Raw genomic sequence first — 16,226 nt, forward strand, 5'->3', positions numbered from 1 at the left:
AACCTTCGTGACCTCATTCTCGATGCTCATCACGCGTAAGTCGTGATTTTTCAATGCGCGGGACACGACGCTTGCTTTATTGCTGCGCCCAGACGCAGAGAACGAACAGCACATCTCGCAGCAACGTGGAAACCCATCGGCAGGAATTCGACTCGAATTTGCAAACAATCCGAATCTCTCGGTGTATCGGGAAAAGCCATTAGGCGGCAGCGCTCACGTCATTCTCGAAACGTGCACAGTGGAAATGCCCACCAAACAGAGGAAATGAAATGAAGGGTCCAATGGCTGACGCCGCGTAACGTAATAGCACATGGAGCGACCTGTGCGCGATACACTTTTCGGTCACGCGGCTGAACGCATGTTTGCTCCGATGGGCTGCCAAGGCGCCTGCTGCATCTGCCACTCGGACGGGTTCGAACCAATTTTTGCATTGCCGCTAACTGTTCAGGGCTTCACCAGTTCTGATCCTGATTTTGTGTGTTCGGAGCAGCTTTATGGACAAATTTAACAATTCTTTCCCCTTTGATTGAGTCGGTCGGTGCGTGCTTATGGAAATAAGGAAAAAGCTTTCCAATTCGCATTTTTTTAAAGCAACATCTCCTTTATAAAATTTATATAGAAATATTTGGTACGCTAAGCGGTAAAATTGATTCCGTTTTGACAAAAAGTTGCTTCTGGAATAAGCATTGCGCCTCTTCATAATAAATTTCAAAGTCGGATCGCGGAACGATATAATTTTTGACCGCGAATACGCTCCTTTTTACAGCTGGAAGGAATTCACGGTCGAATTTGCGTGGCGCGGAGGAGGAAGTGGCTTTTTGTTATTAATATTTCGCTTCAAGAGTGGCTGAGTGAGTGACTGCACTCGGTCTCTCATTATGCATTGTGTTATTTTGCAGTTAGTGCGCCCGCCGCGCGTGTACGTAGCGGCCGATTTTTACGCAAGGTCTCTCTCTCTCAGTCAGACAGTGCAACTCTGACTGATCTGCTCCGTTATTAATTAAAGCCCCCTCCGCTTTATGCGAAAAAAGTGCTTATTTGAGTAGCGAGCGTAATGAGCCCTGCTCTCTCGCTTGCTCAGCTCGGCGTCTTTCTTTTCTTCTCTCCCGTTTTTACAGTTACAATCGCCGAGGATTCCCATCGAAACGCCTAAATTCGTCTGTGCTTGTATATATGGCTAGATTATTATTATTATTTGTTTGTTTTGTCTCTGCGGCTCATGAGGGCGCGGACCGTATTGTTTCTATATTAGAAGGCCGCTCACTTCCGGCCCGCCAGCCGACGGGCGACTTTTTTCTCACGCGATCGGAGGAAGGGTCACTCAGCCGGCGATTGATAAAAACGAAAGAAGCGCTGCCCGCGACCGGCCGGCTCAAACGGCACCTGATGAATATGCATATGCGCGTGTGTGTGAGTGTTAAAGGCAATTATCGTGTTTCTTGTCAACCCGCCGACGAGCCGCTTATGAAATTACCAGACCAGCACCACCGCATCGCGCGCTTGTCAAGCGCGAAAGAATCGGCTTTCAAGCCGCGCGCAGGACGTTGCAGAACTGCTGGTTGAACGTGTGGGCTGCAAGCTTGTAAAAATTTTGCCCTCGGCTGATTATTTTGAGCATAATTCCTGATGCAAACTGACGATTTCTTTTTTTGCAATCCAGAGGAGCACAAATTAACCTCTCCGGTGGGAAAATATTCACCAGATTGTTCACGGTTTTTTCGTTTTAGTAGAATTTCAATCTTTGAATTTAGAGATGGAGTTTTGTCGCAGGAAAGGGGCTGATACCTGAGAGCTGTCCAATAAGACAAAAATTTTCCATTTTAACCGCCCATCATGGTTGTGAATCCGCACAAAGTCGTGTCATAGATTAATTTTCTACTTGTGCCTCATTCCAAGAAGCACAGAGCCTCCTCCAAGTCGGATTTACGTCAACGAGTTCAAATCCAAAGCAACAATTGTGCGAAAAGCACGGCAACAAATTGTCCAATTTCACAGAGCAGTGTCGGCCCTTGGCAAGATCCTGCTCGAAATCTCCAGCAAGCCAATCAGCAATCACAATGCCGGCCGCTATTAACGCGCGAGCAATAAGGTTAAAAGTGCTGTTAACGCGATCCGGCTGTGCGCGGCGCGGCGGGTTGAGGGAGAAGGAATTTCGAGCTGGCGCAATTTGGCGTAAATAAATAAATAGCGGCCGCGAGTGACGCTCGCTCGCTCGCGCGCCAGAGCTGCGCAGCGCTCAGACTTTTGAATTCGAAACTAACTGCTCTTTAGAAATGCACAATAATAATAGTAATAACAACTCGCGCGCGCGAGAGAGGAGGCGGCCGAATTATTAGTAACACAAATCGTATCTCCGCACTCGACGCGGCGGTGAAGAGTCACGATCTCCACAGTCAGTCGCGCTGCCTTGTGTGCTTTCTCTCAACGCGCATCACACGCCCCAAATATTTCCTGATTGTTCGCGCAAATCGAAAGAAAAGCAGGTGCTCGCAGTTCATATCAAAAATCAAATTCCCAGATTTTGAAAAAATAAACTGGAAAATGTCTCAAGTGTAATGGCCCGGTCGGCATGTCCGCTGATGAACAAATTTGCTAGGATCCGCGACGGAATTCGGTACAGAGGCTCGGTTTATTGTCATAAAAATTAATTGGACGGGTTTTGAGTTTCAAATTGAGACAATGGAACGTGCGGCCGGCCACTCGGGCTGCTGCTGGTGTGTGCACGACCGGCGGGCGGACGAGGGTCGCCCCTCCCGCCGCCGCCGCGGTCGGGCCCCCCTCCCTTGGGGCCGTCGAGTCGCTCGTCCGCCAGCAGTCTGGCCGCGACCTCGGTTCGAGACGCACCTCACGCAGCCTCCGCTCGCTTGGATTTAAGTTAGTTGTGTGGTGTCGGTTCGACAGTGTGTGTGTGTGTGAACAAATGAGTGCCCCGGTAGGGCGGTGACCCCGGCCCGACCTATGACCACTGATGACCCAGCTGCTCCGACACACCCCAACAGCGATGCACTATGCGCCGTTCGCGAGACAGTGCCCCCCAGCCACGAACAGGTAGCGAATCTTTCACGACCGCACGTGCCGGTCCGCTGTTTATTTGTGCAATTCGTGCAAATACGCACGATTGCGATTACGAGATGACTTATTATTCGCGGAAGCGTCGCTTTATCTCGAAAAATAAGCACTCGAAAAATGCGATATCGCTTTTATTGTGCTTTTGATTCATCGCTGATTTTATGAAAAGTCGCAGATTTTTTGGTCTGCTTGATAAAAAGTAATCTACGAGTGGCTGGTAGGAGGAAGCTTGCGCCGATGGTATTATTTTTGCCGACGGACAAAACCACGACGGCTCTGCATAATAAGTACTATCAGTTTTCCCACTCCGCACCGAAACGAAATTATCGCTTTCTTTAAGTTATCAGGAAAAATTGTCGTTTTTTTGTTGAATTTTGCTTTTTCAACTTAATTATACTTATCAGAAACGAGCACTACTTCCTGCCAACGCTATTCATCCCCGACAAATTTTTATTTTATAAAATCGTGAAATCGCCTTCGCCAAACCTGGTTGGCTCGGCCGAATCGGATTCGGGCCGAGTGCGACTTGGACTGTTGGCGGAGTAGGACTGTTGGCAGCCGTCTAACTTGGTGCTCATGCACTGTTTCAGGGATTGGCCACCAGGCGGCGGCTCTGCCCAGCAGCTCTCGGTGGTGACCACGGTTTGGGGTATGACGGCCTCCAGCCAGGCCGGCCCCCACCACACGACGGCCGCCTCCTTTGGTGGACCGGCCTCCTACCCTCCGAACGCCTCTGGAGGCGGCCACAAACCAGGAAACTTTGCGCAGGGATACCACCACCGGCAACCCGGCCAGCCTCACCCTAGCAATGGGTCAGTATCGAAGTCGTGATTTTTCGTCATCCTTGTGAAAAATTCTCTTTCACTTTTTTTACTCATTTTTCCCTCAAATTTATCATTTCCTTTTAATTTTTCTTTGAAATCTTTTTTTTACAAATATTTGCTATTTTTGACGAAACGGCTTCAAACATTGCTCTTTGAATGTATTTTATTATTTATTGTATTTGACTAGAGCAATAGTATAACCTTACAAAAACATAACGGTTTTCTCTATATGTGTTCTTCCTCTGATTGATTTCGAAAGCTTTTTGACTCCGTTTCTTCTTATCAGACGAAAAGCAACTGGGCCTTGGCGAGAAAGCGCTGCTGCTCTTTCTCTGGCTGTCTCTCTCTCACTCGTGGTCTGCAATAATTATTGCGCTGCGAGTACATTTGCACAAATTCGGCGCGGCATGCAAGGCCGAGAGAGAAAACCATGGTTCGCTTTCCACTCGTTTTGACACGCTTCTTGCCCAGTGCACGCAGAAATGAGCAGTCTTTCTCGCCTTGGCCGCCGCCGCCTCCTTTGCTTTACTGTCGAAATCGACCTTTCAATCCAGAAAATAAAAATGTTGCAATTCACGTCCACAGGTACGGCGGTGGGCCTAATGGTTCGATGAACCCGCACATGGGCCCGAGCCCCGTCGACTCCTCGGCGGCGCAGTACGGAGCCCCAGGGGCTGCGCTCAACACGGCGGCTATGGTCGCAGCGGCCACGGCCACCGCGACTGCAACGGCCAGTGTGGTCGCCATGCAGGAACGCCAGGAAATCAGCCAGCAGTATGCACAGGTTGGTGTGACGATTTTAATGTTGTTTACTTTCGTGTTTTTCATTTAATTCATTTGGAATGACCGTAATTTGCCTTAAATGCAACGTTTTAATTTAATCATATAGAATTAACAATCTTTGATTACCTTGAGGTTGTGTTATTTATTTCGTAGTACAAGTAATTTAACATTTCCTTTGAAACTGGTCTGGTTCTTCAAGTTAGCTGTGAACTATTATTATTCCTTTAAATTATAAACTACTGTGACCTTTTAAAGATCTCACGCGCAACTCTATTGACATTTCCAATTCAAATGCATGCCCGAGTCTGTGGGCGAAAAATTACCTCACTGGAATTAGCATTCAAGCAAGAAATTATTAATTATTCATTTCGCAACGCCCGTCTAAATGGTTCAATGGAGCGCACGCGTTGATTGCACCGCACCGTACCGCGCACATGAGATTTTTGAGTGTTTAGGGAGTATTTGAGGAATGAATATTGGGCACAAGGCCGCTCGCGGGAGAGCAGCAGCGTGCTTTATGGCTGCGTTGCGAGAGAAAGTGTGACGCAGACGAACGCGGCTCATTGTTTATCAGTCAGCTTAAATTAGACCAAAGGCGGCTGCGGCTGCTGCTCCGTGAGCAGCGGCTCCACCCGCGCAAACCCCTCGAGTCTGAGGAATGTCCCTGACCCCCGACCTCGGATGTTGCAGATGCACGCCATGGGCGGCAGCTACGGCCAACAGCAGTACAACCAGAGGGGGATGCCAATGGGCAACCCTGGCATGGGACCTTCCATGGGCCAGATGAACCCCAGCATGATGATGGGCGGACAGGGCGGCTCGCTGCCCCAGAGCCCTAACATGATGCCCAACATATCTGGCAAAATGTCGATGCAGGTTTGTATTGTACACATACTTATTATGGGGATTTTTAAAAGGTTAGACTTTGGCTTGGGAAATTTCTAATACATCGTATGGTTTGCCTCAACTGGATTTTCAGTCATTATCTTTCAAACCTCCTGCATTCGGTTTGCATTTCCAATCTAAATTGCCGAATCCTAAAGAGATGCCTTCCCAGAAAATTTTCGAACCGATTCTTTAGCGTTGCCCTCATCTTCCAGCAGGGTCCGCAAAGTGGAGGCGTAATGTACCCCGGTCCCAACCCCCGGCGGATGGCCCCCTACCCCTCGGCTGGAATGCACATGACGCAGAAAAGGCAACAACAACAACAACAACAACAACAGCAGCAGCAACTGGCCAGTCAGTACCCTGGGGGCTTCAACGGCGGCCCCCAACACTACCCCTATCACCAGCAGCAGCAACAGCAGCCGGCGCCGCAGCAGCAGCGGTTCCCCAGTCAGTATCCGCAGGGGCATCCGCAGAGCCATCCTCAAGGGCATCCGCAGGGCCTTCCTCCGGGTCTCTCCCCGGGACATCCGCAGGGCCATCCACAAGGAGGTCCGCAGGCCGGACAGCCGGGCTTTGGCATGAACCCCCGCATGCGGCAGAACACACCCCCATACCCTCAGCAGTCCGGTCAGGGATACTTTGGCGGAGGGCAAATGGTTAGTGTTTGTAGTCAAAAACCCTCGCCTCGAGTTGTAAAATCCTCTTTCTTGCAGGTCAACAATGGTCAGTACGCGCAGTACAACTCGCAGCAGGCGCAGATGAGTGGTCAAATGGGCCCTCAGATGAGCCACCAAATGCCGACGACGCCGCAACCTCAGCAGCAGCCACCACCGCAGCAGCAGCAGCAACAGCAGCAGCAACAACAGCAACAGCAGCAGCAACAGCCAATGTTCCAGCAGTTCCAGCAGGAGATGAGTCAGCGCTCGGTCAACTACCAGCACAGCCCCATCCCCGGCAACCCCACCCCTCCTCTCACCCCGGCCAGCAGTTTACCACCGTACATCAGTCCGAACCAGGACGTAAAGTCCAACATAGTGCAAGAAGGAAAAGCACCTCACCCGTCTCTGCCGGACATAAAGCCACCCTTACCTATGCAAAGTGAGTCTATTTCTTTGAAACATTTACCAAAATTTGCTTCTTGGATTGATTACAATTTTTTTTAATCTTATGGCTCCAGTTAGTAGCAGTTTGGGTTTATTTTTTGTAACGAAGTTTTTTTCGATGGAAACTAATTGTAACTTTTGTCGACTTGCCATTCTAGCAGACGATGAATTGCGGTTGACGTTCCCCGTGCGCGACGGCGTCATCCTGTCGCCATTCCGCCTCGAGCACAACCTGGCGGTGAGCAACCACGTCTTCCAGCTGAAGCCGACTGTTCACCAGACGCTCATGTGGCGCAACGACCTGGAGCTGCAGCTCAAGTGCTTCCATCACGAGGACCGCCAAATGAGCACCAACTGGCCGGCCTCTGTTCAGGTACGATTCGGACATTCCGCTCGAGGAGCAGAATTTCTGAATTCCCGTCTGCTGGTGCAGGTCTCAGTGAACGCGACCCCTCTCAACATTGACCGCGGCGAGAACAAAACTTCGCATAAGCCACTGTACCTGAAGGAAGTGTGCCAGGCGGGGCGGAACACGATCCAAATAACGGTGTCGGCGTGCTGCTGCTCGCACCTCTTTGTCCTGCAGCTCGTACACCGACCGAGTGTGAAAAGCGTGCTGCAAGGCCTGCTGCGCAAGCGACTCCTCATGGCTGAACACTGCATCGCCAAAATCAAGCGCAACTTCAGCAACCCGGCCTCAAACGCGCTGGGCCCGTCTGACGGAGTGGAGCAGACCGCCCTCAAGGTGAGAGAAAATTTCAAAATGAGTTTTTTTAAACGGGAAACTTAAGAACTATGCTTTTTAAAACTGACAAAGAATGAGTGGCTACGAGCGAAATTTAGAAATAAAATTCAAATCCCACGTTCTCCTTATGTAGAGTGGCTATTTTATCTGCGCTGCCCTTTTCAAATCAAAATTCATGCCATAGGATAAGCTTACGAGAACATCAAAATTAGTTTTTCTTCTTGAAATTCACTCACAGCCGCCCATCTTCAAACAATTCCGCGCAGAATAGCAAACCATTTATTTCGTTCTTAGTTTTTATCAATTTTATAGTAAAAGCAAAATTAAAATATTTTTGTGAAATCTGAAACTAATTCTTTGAATTGCTTCTTCCACAGGTACCACTCAAATGCCCCATCACCTGCAAGAGGATAATTTTGCCAGCCAGAGGCCACGATTGCAAACACATCCAATGTTTTGATCTCGAATCGTACCTGCAACTCAACTGCGAACGCGGCGCGTGGCGGTGTCCAATTTGCAAGTAAGTCCTAATCCCCTCCTCTTTTCCGTTTCCCGTGCTGACCAGACCGTTTGCGTTCGCAGCAAATCGGCGCAATTGGAGGGTCTTGAGGTGGACCAGTACGTCTGGGCCATCCTGACCCAGCTCGGCCCGAACTCGGAGGCCGAGGAAGTCACCATCGATGCGCAGGCCAACTGGAAAGCGGCCAAGAGCAGCAGTTCACAGGACGTCAAGGCTGAGAATGAGTCAGATGACTCTTGCGGCGCCAAGAGGCACAACAAAATGATGTCTCCAGGCAGCCTCACCCTTCCCACCACGAGCAATTGGGACATGAGCCAGTCCATGTCACCCTACATTCCGCCAGATATGAACAGTGAGTGCCATACAAATGGACTTCAAGGCAGTTTTTCTTGAACGCCTATCCGTTTCAGGTATCGCCAGTGGTTCCATGATGAACAACGCGCCCCCTGCCTACAACTCGAATATGAACAGGATGGGCGGGTACGAATTTGTGGGTGGACCTGGAGGGCCCAGCAGCTCTGGACAGGAGTTTGGCGGTCCTTTGTCCCACCTAAACGAGTCGGTCAGCTCGCTGGACCCTCTCAATGCGATGGAGAAGAGTCTTAATGATCAGGTAAGAAAATTTCCATTTTTATAAACAAATCTTTTTTGCTGAAAATAAATAATTTTGAAAAAAAAATATCACAAGTTCCTAAAACTTTCAGCTTCTCCTTTCCTATATTTTTTTAATATTTGTTAAAAATAGAGGTAGAGACTGGAAATCTAGCTTTTTAAATTTTATGTTAACGCTAATACATCGTACATTTTATAGCAAAACCTGCCACTTAGAAAAAAATCAGCAAATAAAATTTTTTCTTTGTTGCAGATGCCACACACACCTCACACCCCTCACACGCCAGGAGCAGTCGCAGGAACGCCTGGCCAGGCCAACACGCCTGGCGGTGGTAACAGCGGTCCTCCGAGCGTTCCTCCCAACGACCCCAACATTTCGAATGGCGGTCCTGGCAGCAACAACACCTCATCCAACGCCATCCAAGCCCCAGACTCGTCTGCCGAAATCCCCTCCGACCTCAACTTTGACCCGGCGGCAATTATTGATGGCGAGGGAACTGGTCAGGAGGCACTAAATGTAAGTTTCCTGAATTTTTCACAGCGAAACCACACTTCTTCGTGGAATAATTGTATGTGTTTTTGTACTAAGAATGCGTTTAATTTTTGGCTTTAACATCCTGCCATATTTTCGGGTTTCTTATTTGCGAACATGATCCTTGCAGTTGCTGCCCGACAATGTGGTGGACCCGATGGAGCTGTTATCATACCTCGACCCACCAGACCTGGCAACGCCACCCTCAAGTGGCGCCAGCAGTACGGGGGCGAACGGCACGCCGGGCAGTGCGCCCACCAGTGACGACATTCTCGCCCTCTTCGATTAGACTGCCCACGGGGAAAAGCAAAGACTCGCGAGTGCGCGCGATTTATTGACTCTGACCAAAGCCTCCTACTTCTTCTTTTTTACCTGCTGTGTGGACTCGCTCGCTCGCTCTCATCCAGTGCTTTTCTACCTGTACATAGCTCGGCCAGTAGTGCGGTGGACAGTTTAGTGAACTCTCTTCGTCCGCTTGCAGCCCTCGCCCAAACCACCAGCTTCATCTTGAACTAAGAAATGTGATTTAAAAACGGGTTTTCGCCCGCGCTGCGTTTGGGCCTGTGGCACAAGCGGATTCTTCTCTTCTGGGGCATGGCGCCCAAAGTTAGCCAGTGAAAATTTATTGTTGTTTGATTTCCCGTTTTCGACTTTCATATTGAAAGTTCAGTTCCTGGTCGACGCGAAATGCAAGCTGGGAATATAACTCGAAAGTACAAATCTCGGGAATCGGAGCGCATTTTTGATTCTAAATTTGGTTATTCACTCGTAATGAAATGTAGCAAGACTGTTATTTATAAATAATTACCGTGTAATGCATCGTTTTTTTCCTATTTTCCCCCCAGCTTGGCTCTTTTTACACCCTCCTCAGCAACTTTGGGCGCCGACCTCCGACTTTCTTATCAGTTTGTCTGTCTCTCCGAAAGGAACTTGTCCTCGATAGTGTAAAAAGAAATAATTTTATTTGAAGAACAGGGATTACTTGATTAATTTACAAGTGCAAAAACCAACTAATCTTATTGCCATTGTACAGAGAGAGATCTTGTATGTCTGTCTGTGTTTGTTGATTGTGTGCTGTTTTGTATATTTTGTGTAAAGCCAAGTCAATACAAAATGTGATATAATTATTTCAATGACGAGACGATAATATTTTTGCGAGAGGACTAATATTATTGATTGATTGAAGCAGATGAGAATTCATAGCAATTAATCTCACGATCCACGCGAGGAGAGTGTGTTTTCAATCGATTCTAATGTGCAAGAGGGCCTTAATTATTAATTTAACTGTTTTTCATTACTGAGCTTCAATGGCAATGAGATTACCAACTGACCAGGTTGATTGCTGTGTGCGTTTCGATTTGTTTCTCAAAACTTTGGTTGTTGGGCGTCACAAAAATTCAAAGTACAAATAACTATTGCGCAGAATGGCTCCCGTGGCTCTTAACGAACACGTAGAATCGACTCACGAGGCAATCAAACAATATTACAATGCCGTTGTAATTTATTAAATTAAAACTTAAAAACTGGTCTGTTCAGCTCGGTGAGCCGTTTTGTCGCTTTGGCCACACAAACAAACACTATGTTTTCGGTTTCAGGGTTTCGCATTTTTCGTTTTCGATTTGGCCACAAGACCACTTCTTCACGTTTTGCCCTCGTCTCTTACAGTATTCATGCAAGCGTCACTTTTGTAGGTAAAAAGAAAGCTCTTTACTAGTTTCTTATAAAATTTTAAACACCTTCAAAATCTATAGTGTTGTTTATCATTTGTCTACGCATTCTGACCTTTCCGCCAGGTTTGTGACCAAAATCAGCTTGTGCAGATATTTTTGGACCTTTCTCTGCGCTGGAATGCGCGAAAGTTGGAATTCTTGCTTAGCCAAAATCAAAGTTTGTGCGGCGCATAAAACGTTGAACTAAAAAATCAATTAAAGCACACACCCACGCATCTACCACAAGGAGAGATAATTTGTAACAAAATAAGATTACAAGATATATATTTATTAGAAAAGAGAGAAGAGTAATTAATGGAAAAGTTATAAAAAGAAGCAGCGATGTGTTGATCAAAATAAATTCCTTTTTATGTGTCAAAGTGGTCTAAAAGTAATATTACAAAGGGATAGCCTGATAGACTCTGAGTTTAGTGCAACACAAGAATAATAAAAAAAATTAATTCTCATCCTCATTCATCACCCACAAAAATCTTACGAACCACAGCAGAAACGATGCAAGTGCGATAAAAGGGACACACGAAATCTGTAAATATACGTTTTGAAAAGTGCATCTCTGAAAACAATTGAAACGAAAGAATATATTGTACATTAAAACATGTCCAATGGAAAACTAGATCACCAATCAACCAACCACAAAAATCATGTATAAAAATAAAAATGATTAAAAATACTTTAAAGAATTTTATTTTATGATTCGCATTGTACTGATCCCTTAATTAAATTAGTATCATAGCAACTATTTCAATTTATAATTTAGATTAAAATTATAAATATATTTGGTTTTCAAAATTCTAAATCGTTGATTCTGGAGATTGCTCAGCAGCGCAACAGCTAAAATCTATTTAATCTATCTAGTCACTATGCGGAAGAAAGACACAGACTAACTAGGCTCGCGAGTCCTGGTGGAACCCAAAATATGTTATTTTCGATTGATTCAAGATTTTTGCTGCTCTTATAAATAAAGTAAAAACTCTCAATGCTAGCGAGAGGATGAAAAATAGCGTGAGAGCGAGCTCATCAGGAGAAAACAACGGATCTCATTGGCCCTGCTCTAATATTACTTTTCAAGGAATTAAAACTGAATAATATATTCATCCCAAATAATCATATTAAAATATTCAATCGAGATTTCATATTAAAAATCGTCGTGTTTTCAGATTAATAGTAGTGTAGAGCTGAAAATTTGAAAATGGCGTATAGTATTGGTACGATCGATAAAACAATAGTATTATGGTAAAGGTTAGGGAGATGGCTTGAATTATAATTGATTGAATTTTGGGAGCGGCATTCGATTTGTAACATCCGCTCAACATCTTTGCCAAGTTTTGCAACTAATTGCAATCCTCTTTTGGCTATTTTGGCTGTTTAAACTTAAGATTGCAAAAATATTTTACCCATATATAACTTATCCACAACTGTTAAATTTATTTTTACTGAGGCGAAAAACTTAAAAAGTAACACTTTCCTCTTAAATGCCATTAGCATAAAAATGTATTCCAATAAAACATTTTTGTTTTTCATTTCTTTGACTTTTAAGTATTAATAATTTTACTTTTTCGCGTTTTTTTTTGGTTATGCTATGTTACAGGTGATAAAAACCAAAAAAATCATTATTACACTCTCTGTGTGCAATAGAGCATTTTTAAAATTTTGAGAGTAGAGAGTAATTAAGTTTTATAAATATATAAAAGAAAATAACATGTATATAGAGCCAGACTGTTTTTAATTTTCTCTTGTCACTTAGGAATTGGTCATTATACTTCTCGTAAGCGCTATAGTAAGTCAAACTCAAACTTATTAAATAGTGACTTTTCATTTACACTCTTCTCGTTATTCAGGTTCACGTCACGCCCTCGCCAGCTAACAAATTTAATGCGAGAAAAATCGTCTCTGCTCAAGGCCTAATAGCTGGCAAGGTAAAGTGGTGGTGTGTTGTGCCCAGTGTGATTTCTCCTCAGGCGGCGCCGGCCTGTTGCTCTGCTCTCTCTCTCTCTCCTCGGCAAGTCGTCGTCCGGAATCCTCCCTCTCCTCTGCCTTCCCTCCTCCCGTTGCACTTCGTCAGCAGAGAAAAAGAGAGAGAAGAGAGAGAGAGAGAGAAAGACGGGCCCCCAACGAGAGGAACCCAACCAAAATATCTCTTTCGGCCGCGAGAAGGATCGCCTGTAGGTGTCGTTCGCCTTTTTCTCCCGCTTGCCTCCTAATTAATCGCTAATTAACCCTCGACTGTAAACTAATTTCAATTTGCCCCTCACCATTTCGGTGAGACCGCTGTCCTGGTTGAGTGCTAAAAAATTATTTCTCTGCCCGCTCAAGGTCTACGAAGGATAATAAACCGCAGCTACGCCGAGATGAACGGACTGAGGCATCTGGTTACCAGGGGGGTGAGTTATTATTCTCTTTTTCCACAGACAAGAGCACTTTTGCCGCCCTTGCCAATAGAAATTCCATCACCTGCTATACCGAATTTTAATTTGGGGAATTTTATTTATTCCTTGGTGAAGATGAGTAACAATTTTGATCATAGAGGATTTTTACTTTTTAAATAAAAATTTAAACACACAGCTCTTTTGAAAGTGTCTTGAGCAACTCCAGCTTGGAATAAAAGTTGAAAAATATTTTTATCTATACAGCCCAGCACTGCGGGAAGCTCACGAATTCATACTTAATACTTGCTCTACCCAAGTTCGCTTGTGATAACGTTGCGAGCGGCGCGTTTTACTATTCAAGGCCTTTTAAATTTTTTTGATTTTCTTTTTTAATTTTTTGGCATTGCCACTTAGCAAAGTGTAATTTTAGCCACGCGCTGCGGGTTTCGTTTTCCAAGATCAAGGTCGCTGCTTTATAACCTGCTCCGCTGTCGCAAAGGCAAAGACGCACGTAGTCCATACACCCTATTCCTATTATATAATAATTTTTAATTCAAAGCAGGGTCTCCTGCTCATATTCTTTGGTCTGAAACTATTGCAAGTATAATTTATCAAATTGTTGGCACGGGCTGATAATAATTGTAATTCAGCCTTCAACTGGTGTTCCTGTCTAACTCTTATCTTAAGGTTCACTGTCCGCTAAATCATTTTTGACGGCCGAGGAACGGTCGAAATCAAAATTATTTATTTTTATTTGCACAGTTCATTAAAAAGTCGTGCCAAAATAGATTAAAATAATTCACCGTGTCCTTCAATTAATTTCCTTCGCACTTTGCTTGGATTTGTTCAGGCTGCTCCCCTTTTGAGCAGGCGTGCTGTGAACGGAGTTTTGGCCACAAGAAAGAGCCACACTGTCGAGACTGGCGCTCCTCTCACCCACTTCACCGATGAAGAAACCATGCTTAGAGACACAGGTAAAAATTTTAATTTCAGCATGAATTAAATGAAAATTTAAATATTTGTATCGACAGTTCGCAAACTGGCGACTGAGAAAATTGCCCCACTCGTGAAGAAGATGGACGAGGAGGAGAAAATCGACGCTGGCGTTCTGCAGGCTCTCTTTGATAATGGAGTGAGTTGTGCCCCTGCGCAAATAATTGCCAATTGCCCCTCAGTTGATTTTAAATATCATGCATGACAAGTGAATGAAATGCCAATTTTTTCAAACAGATTTTAGAATAATGTAATAATTATTATTAATATTTTTACTTGACGACAGCATTAATTTATTTTTAATAGTTTTAACTGATGGGTTTTTATCTCCAGCTCATGGGAATCGAAGTGCCTGATGAGTATGGTGGCACTGGCGCGTCCTTCTTCTCCTCCATGCTTGTGGTTGAGGAGCTGTCGCGCATTGACGCCTCCGTGGCTGCCGCCTGCGACGTGCACAACACCCTGGTGGTAAACCTGATGGCTCAGCTGGGCAATGAGGAGCAGAAGAAAAAGTATTTGCCACGTCTCTCCCAGGACATGGTCGGCAGTTTCTGCCTTTCGGAGCCTCTGGCTGGTTCGGACGCGTTCTCCTTGAAGACCGAGGCCAAGAAGGACGGCGACCACTTCGTCATCAATGGCTCCAAAATGTGGATCACCAACTCTGACGTTGCCGGTGTTTTCCTCGTCATGGCTAATGCTGACCCCTCACTGGTATATATATAGTTTTTCCTTATTTTTCTTTAAGGAGAACGCAGTTTTCTTATAAATGTTTCAAATTTTCAGGGCTACCGCGGTATTACATGTTTCATTGTTGACCGTGAAATGCCTGGCGTGAGCGTCGCTCCCAAGGAAAAGAAGCTGGGAATCAGGGCGTCTGGCACCTGCATGGTGCACTTCGACAACGTCAGGGTCAGTAAAGCGAATGAGAAAAGTTGTGATATCCTGGATTTATTAAAAAATATTCCTTTGAATTAAAGGTGCCTGAGAGCAACATTCTCGGCGAGTATGGAAAGGGCTACAGGTACGCAGCTGGCATGCTGAATGAAGGGCGTATTGGCATTGGTGCTCAAATGGTGGGCCTGGCCCAAGGCTGTTTTGATGCCACCATCCCGTACACTCTGGAACGCAAGCAGTTCAAACAGTCCATCTACGACTTCCAGGTTTGCAATAATTTTCTATATGTCATCTACTATGTGGCTATTTTTGTATTATTTATTTTCAACAGTGTCATTTTTAATTCATAATCAATTCCATTCACAGGGCATGCAACATCAAATTGCTGAAATCCACACCGAAATTGAGGCAGCCCGCCTTCTGGTCTACAATGCCGCTCGCATCAAAGAGGCTGGCCTACCTTTCATCAAGATTGCATCCATGGCCAAATATTTCGCCTCAGGTAAATAATTCCAGTTTGATGAAGGACTACTTTATTAAAGGGTCTTTCCATTTCAGAGGTGGCCACCAAGACAACCTCCCGCTGCGTTGAATGGATGGGAGGCGTGGGTTTCACGCGAGACTTCCCCCAGGAAAAATTCTACCGCGATTGTAAGATTGGCTGCATCTACGAAGGCACGTCCAACATCCAACTCAATACCGTTGCCAAGTATCTTAAGCAGGAGTTTTCGTAAACATTTCCATCATTACCAAAAGTCTAAATTGAAGCTCCTGTTCTCTAAGATGATGAATAATATGTGCCTATGCATTTCTGTTGGCTTCCTCGCGTTGAGAGTGTTGTAGTCACACTTGCCATAATGAATCGAAAAACGCCATTTATCCAGAAGATTTATATTATGCTAATGTTGAAGAATCTTATTTTGTTTATAATCAAAAGCAATTTAATGTGCCTGTTATTTTTAGAAAGAAACAAATAAAAAGTGCCTTATAAATTAAAATGATTAGTTTGCTTTCTAAATTAAAAAATCCTACAGTATTCTGCTAATTTATTATAATTATGGAGCCAAATCTGAGGTTGAAATAAAATATATTAGAAGCCTGTACTTTCCATCAAGCCTGTTATATTTCTAACAGAATTAACTAAGATCAGCCAATCACACAACCTAC

At 45.1% G+C, this 16,226-nt stretch overlaps 2 protein-coding genes across 5 annotated transcripts in view; both read left to right on the forward strand.

Moving 5' to 3' along the window:
* tna (tonalli) overlaps positions 1-11,476 on the forward strand; it is a 60,995-nt gene extending 49,519 nt beyond the window's left edge. Inside the window, exons 1-13 of one of the 4 annotated variants that reach the window (XM_065486438.1) lie at positions 2,539-3,048; positions 3,660-3,881; positions 4,479-4,677; positions 5,367-5,552; positions 5,777-6,220; positions 6,278-6,662; positions 6,829-7,040; positions 7,101-7,412; positions 7,790-7,932; positions 7,995-8,284; positions 8,343-8,545; positions 8,798-9,061; positions 9,207-11,476. In XM_065486438.1, the coding sequence (XP_065342510.1) occupies positions 2,969-3,048; positions 3,660-3,881; positions 4,479-4,677; positions 5,367-5,552; positions 5,777-6,220; positions 6,278-6,662; positions 6,829-7,040; positions 7,101-7,412; positions 7,790-7,932; positions 7,995-8,284; positions 8,343-8,545; positions 8,798-9,061; positions 9,207-9,365 (3,099 nt within the window). In that variant the 5' untranslated portion in view covers positions 2,539-2,968 and the 3' untranslated portion in view covers positions 9,366-11,476. Of the gene's footprint in view, positions 1-2,538; positions 3,049-3,659; positions 3,882-4,478; positions 4,678-5,366; positions 5,553-5,776; positions 6,221-6,277; positions 6,663-6,825; positions 7,041-7,100; positions 7,413-7,789; positions 7,933-7,994; positions 8,285-8,342; positions 8,546-8,797; positions 9,062-9,206 lie in introns of those variants that run through there. The other 3 variants (XM_065486435.1, XM_065486437.1, XM_065486439.1) reach the window with 3 other exon arrangements.
* Positions 11,477-12,820: 1,344 nt separating this feature from the next.
* LOC135939074 (short/branched chain specific acyl-CoA dehydrogenase, mitochondrial-like) lies at positions 12,821-16,057 on the forward strand. Its single transcript, XM_065483246.1, has 9 exons — positions 12,821-12,968; positions 13,120-13,187; positions 14,023-14,146; positions 14,204-14,304; positions 14,499-14,876; positions 14,949-15,074; positions 15,143-15,325; positions 15,426-15,561; positions 15,618-16,057. The coding sequence occupies exons 2-9, from the start codon at positions 13,155-13,157 to the stop codon at positions 15,791-15,793; spliced, it is 1,257 nt and encodes a 418-aa protein (XP_065339318.1). The 5' UTR covers positions 12,821-12,968; positions 13,120-13,154; the 3' UTR covers positions 15,794-16,057.
* The last annotated feature ends 169 nt before the right edge of the window (positions 16,058-16,226 follow it).

This window comes from Cloeon dipterum, chromosome 3 (assembly GCF_949628265.1).
Source record: "Cloeon dipterum chromosome 3, ieCloDipt1.1, whole genome shotgun sequence".
NCBI classification, from domain to species: domain Eukaryota; kingdom Metazoa; phylum Arthropoda; class Insecta; order Ephemeroptera; family Baetidae; genus Cloeon; species Cloeon dipterum.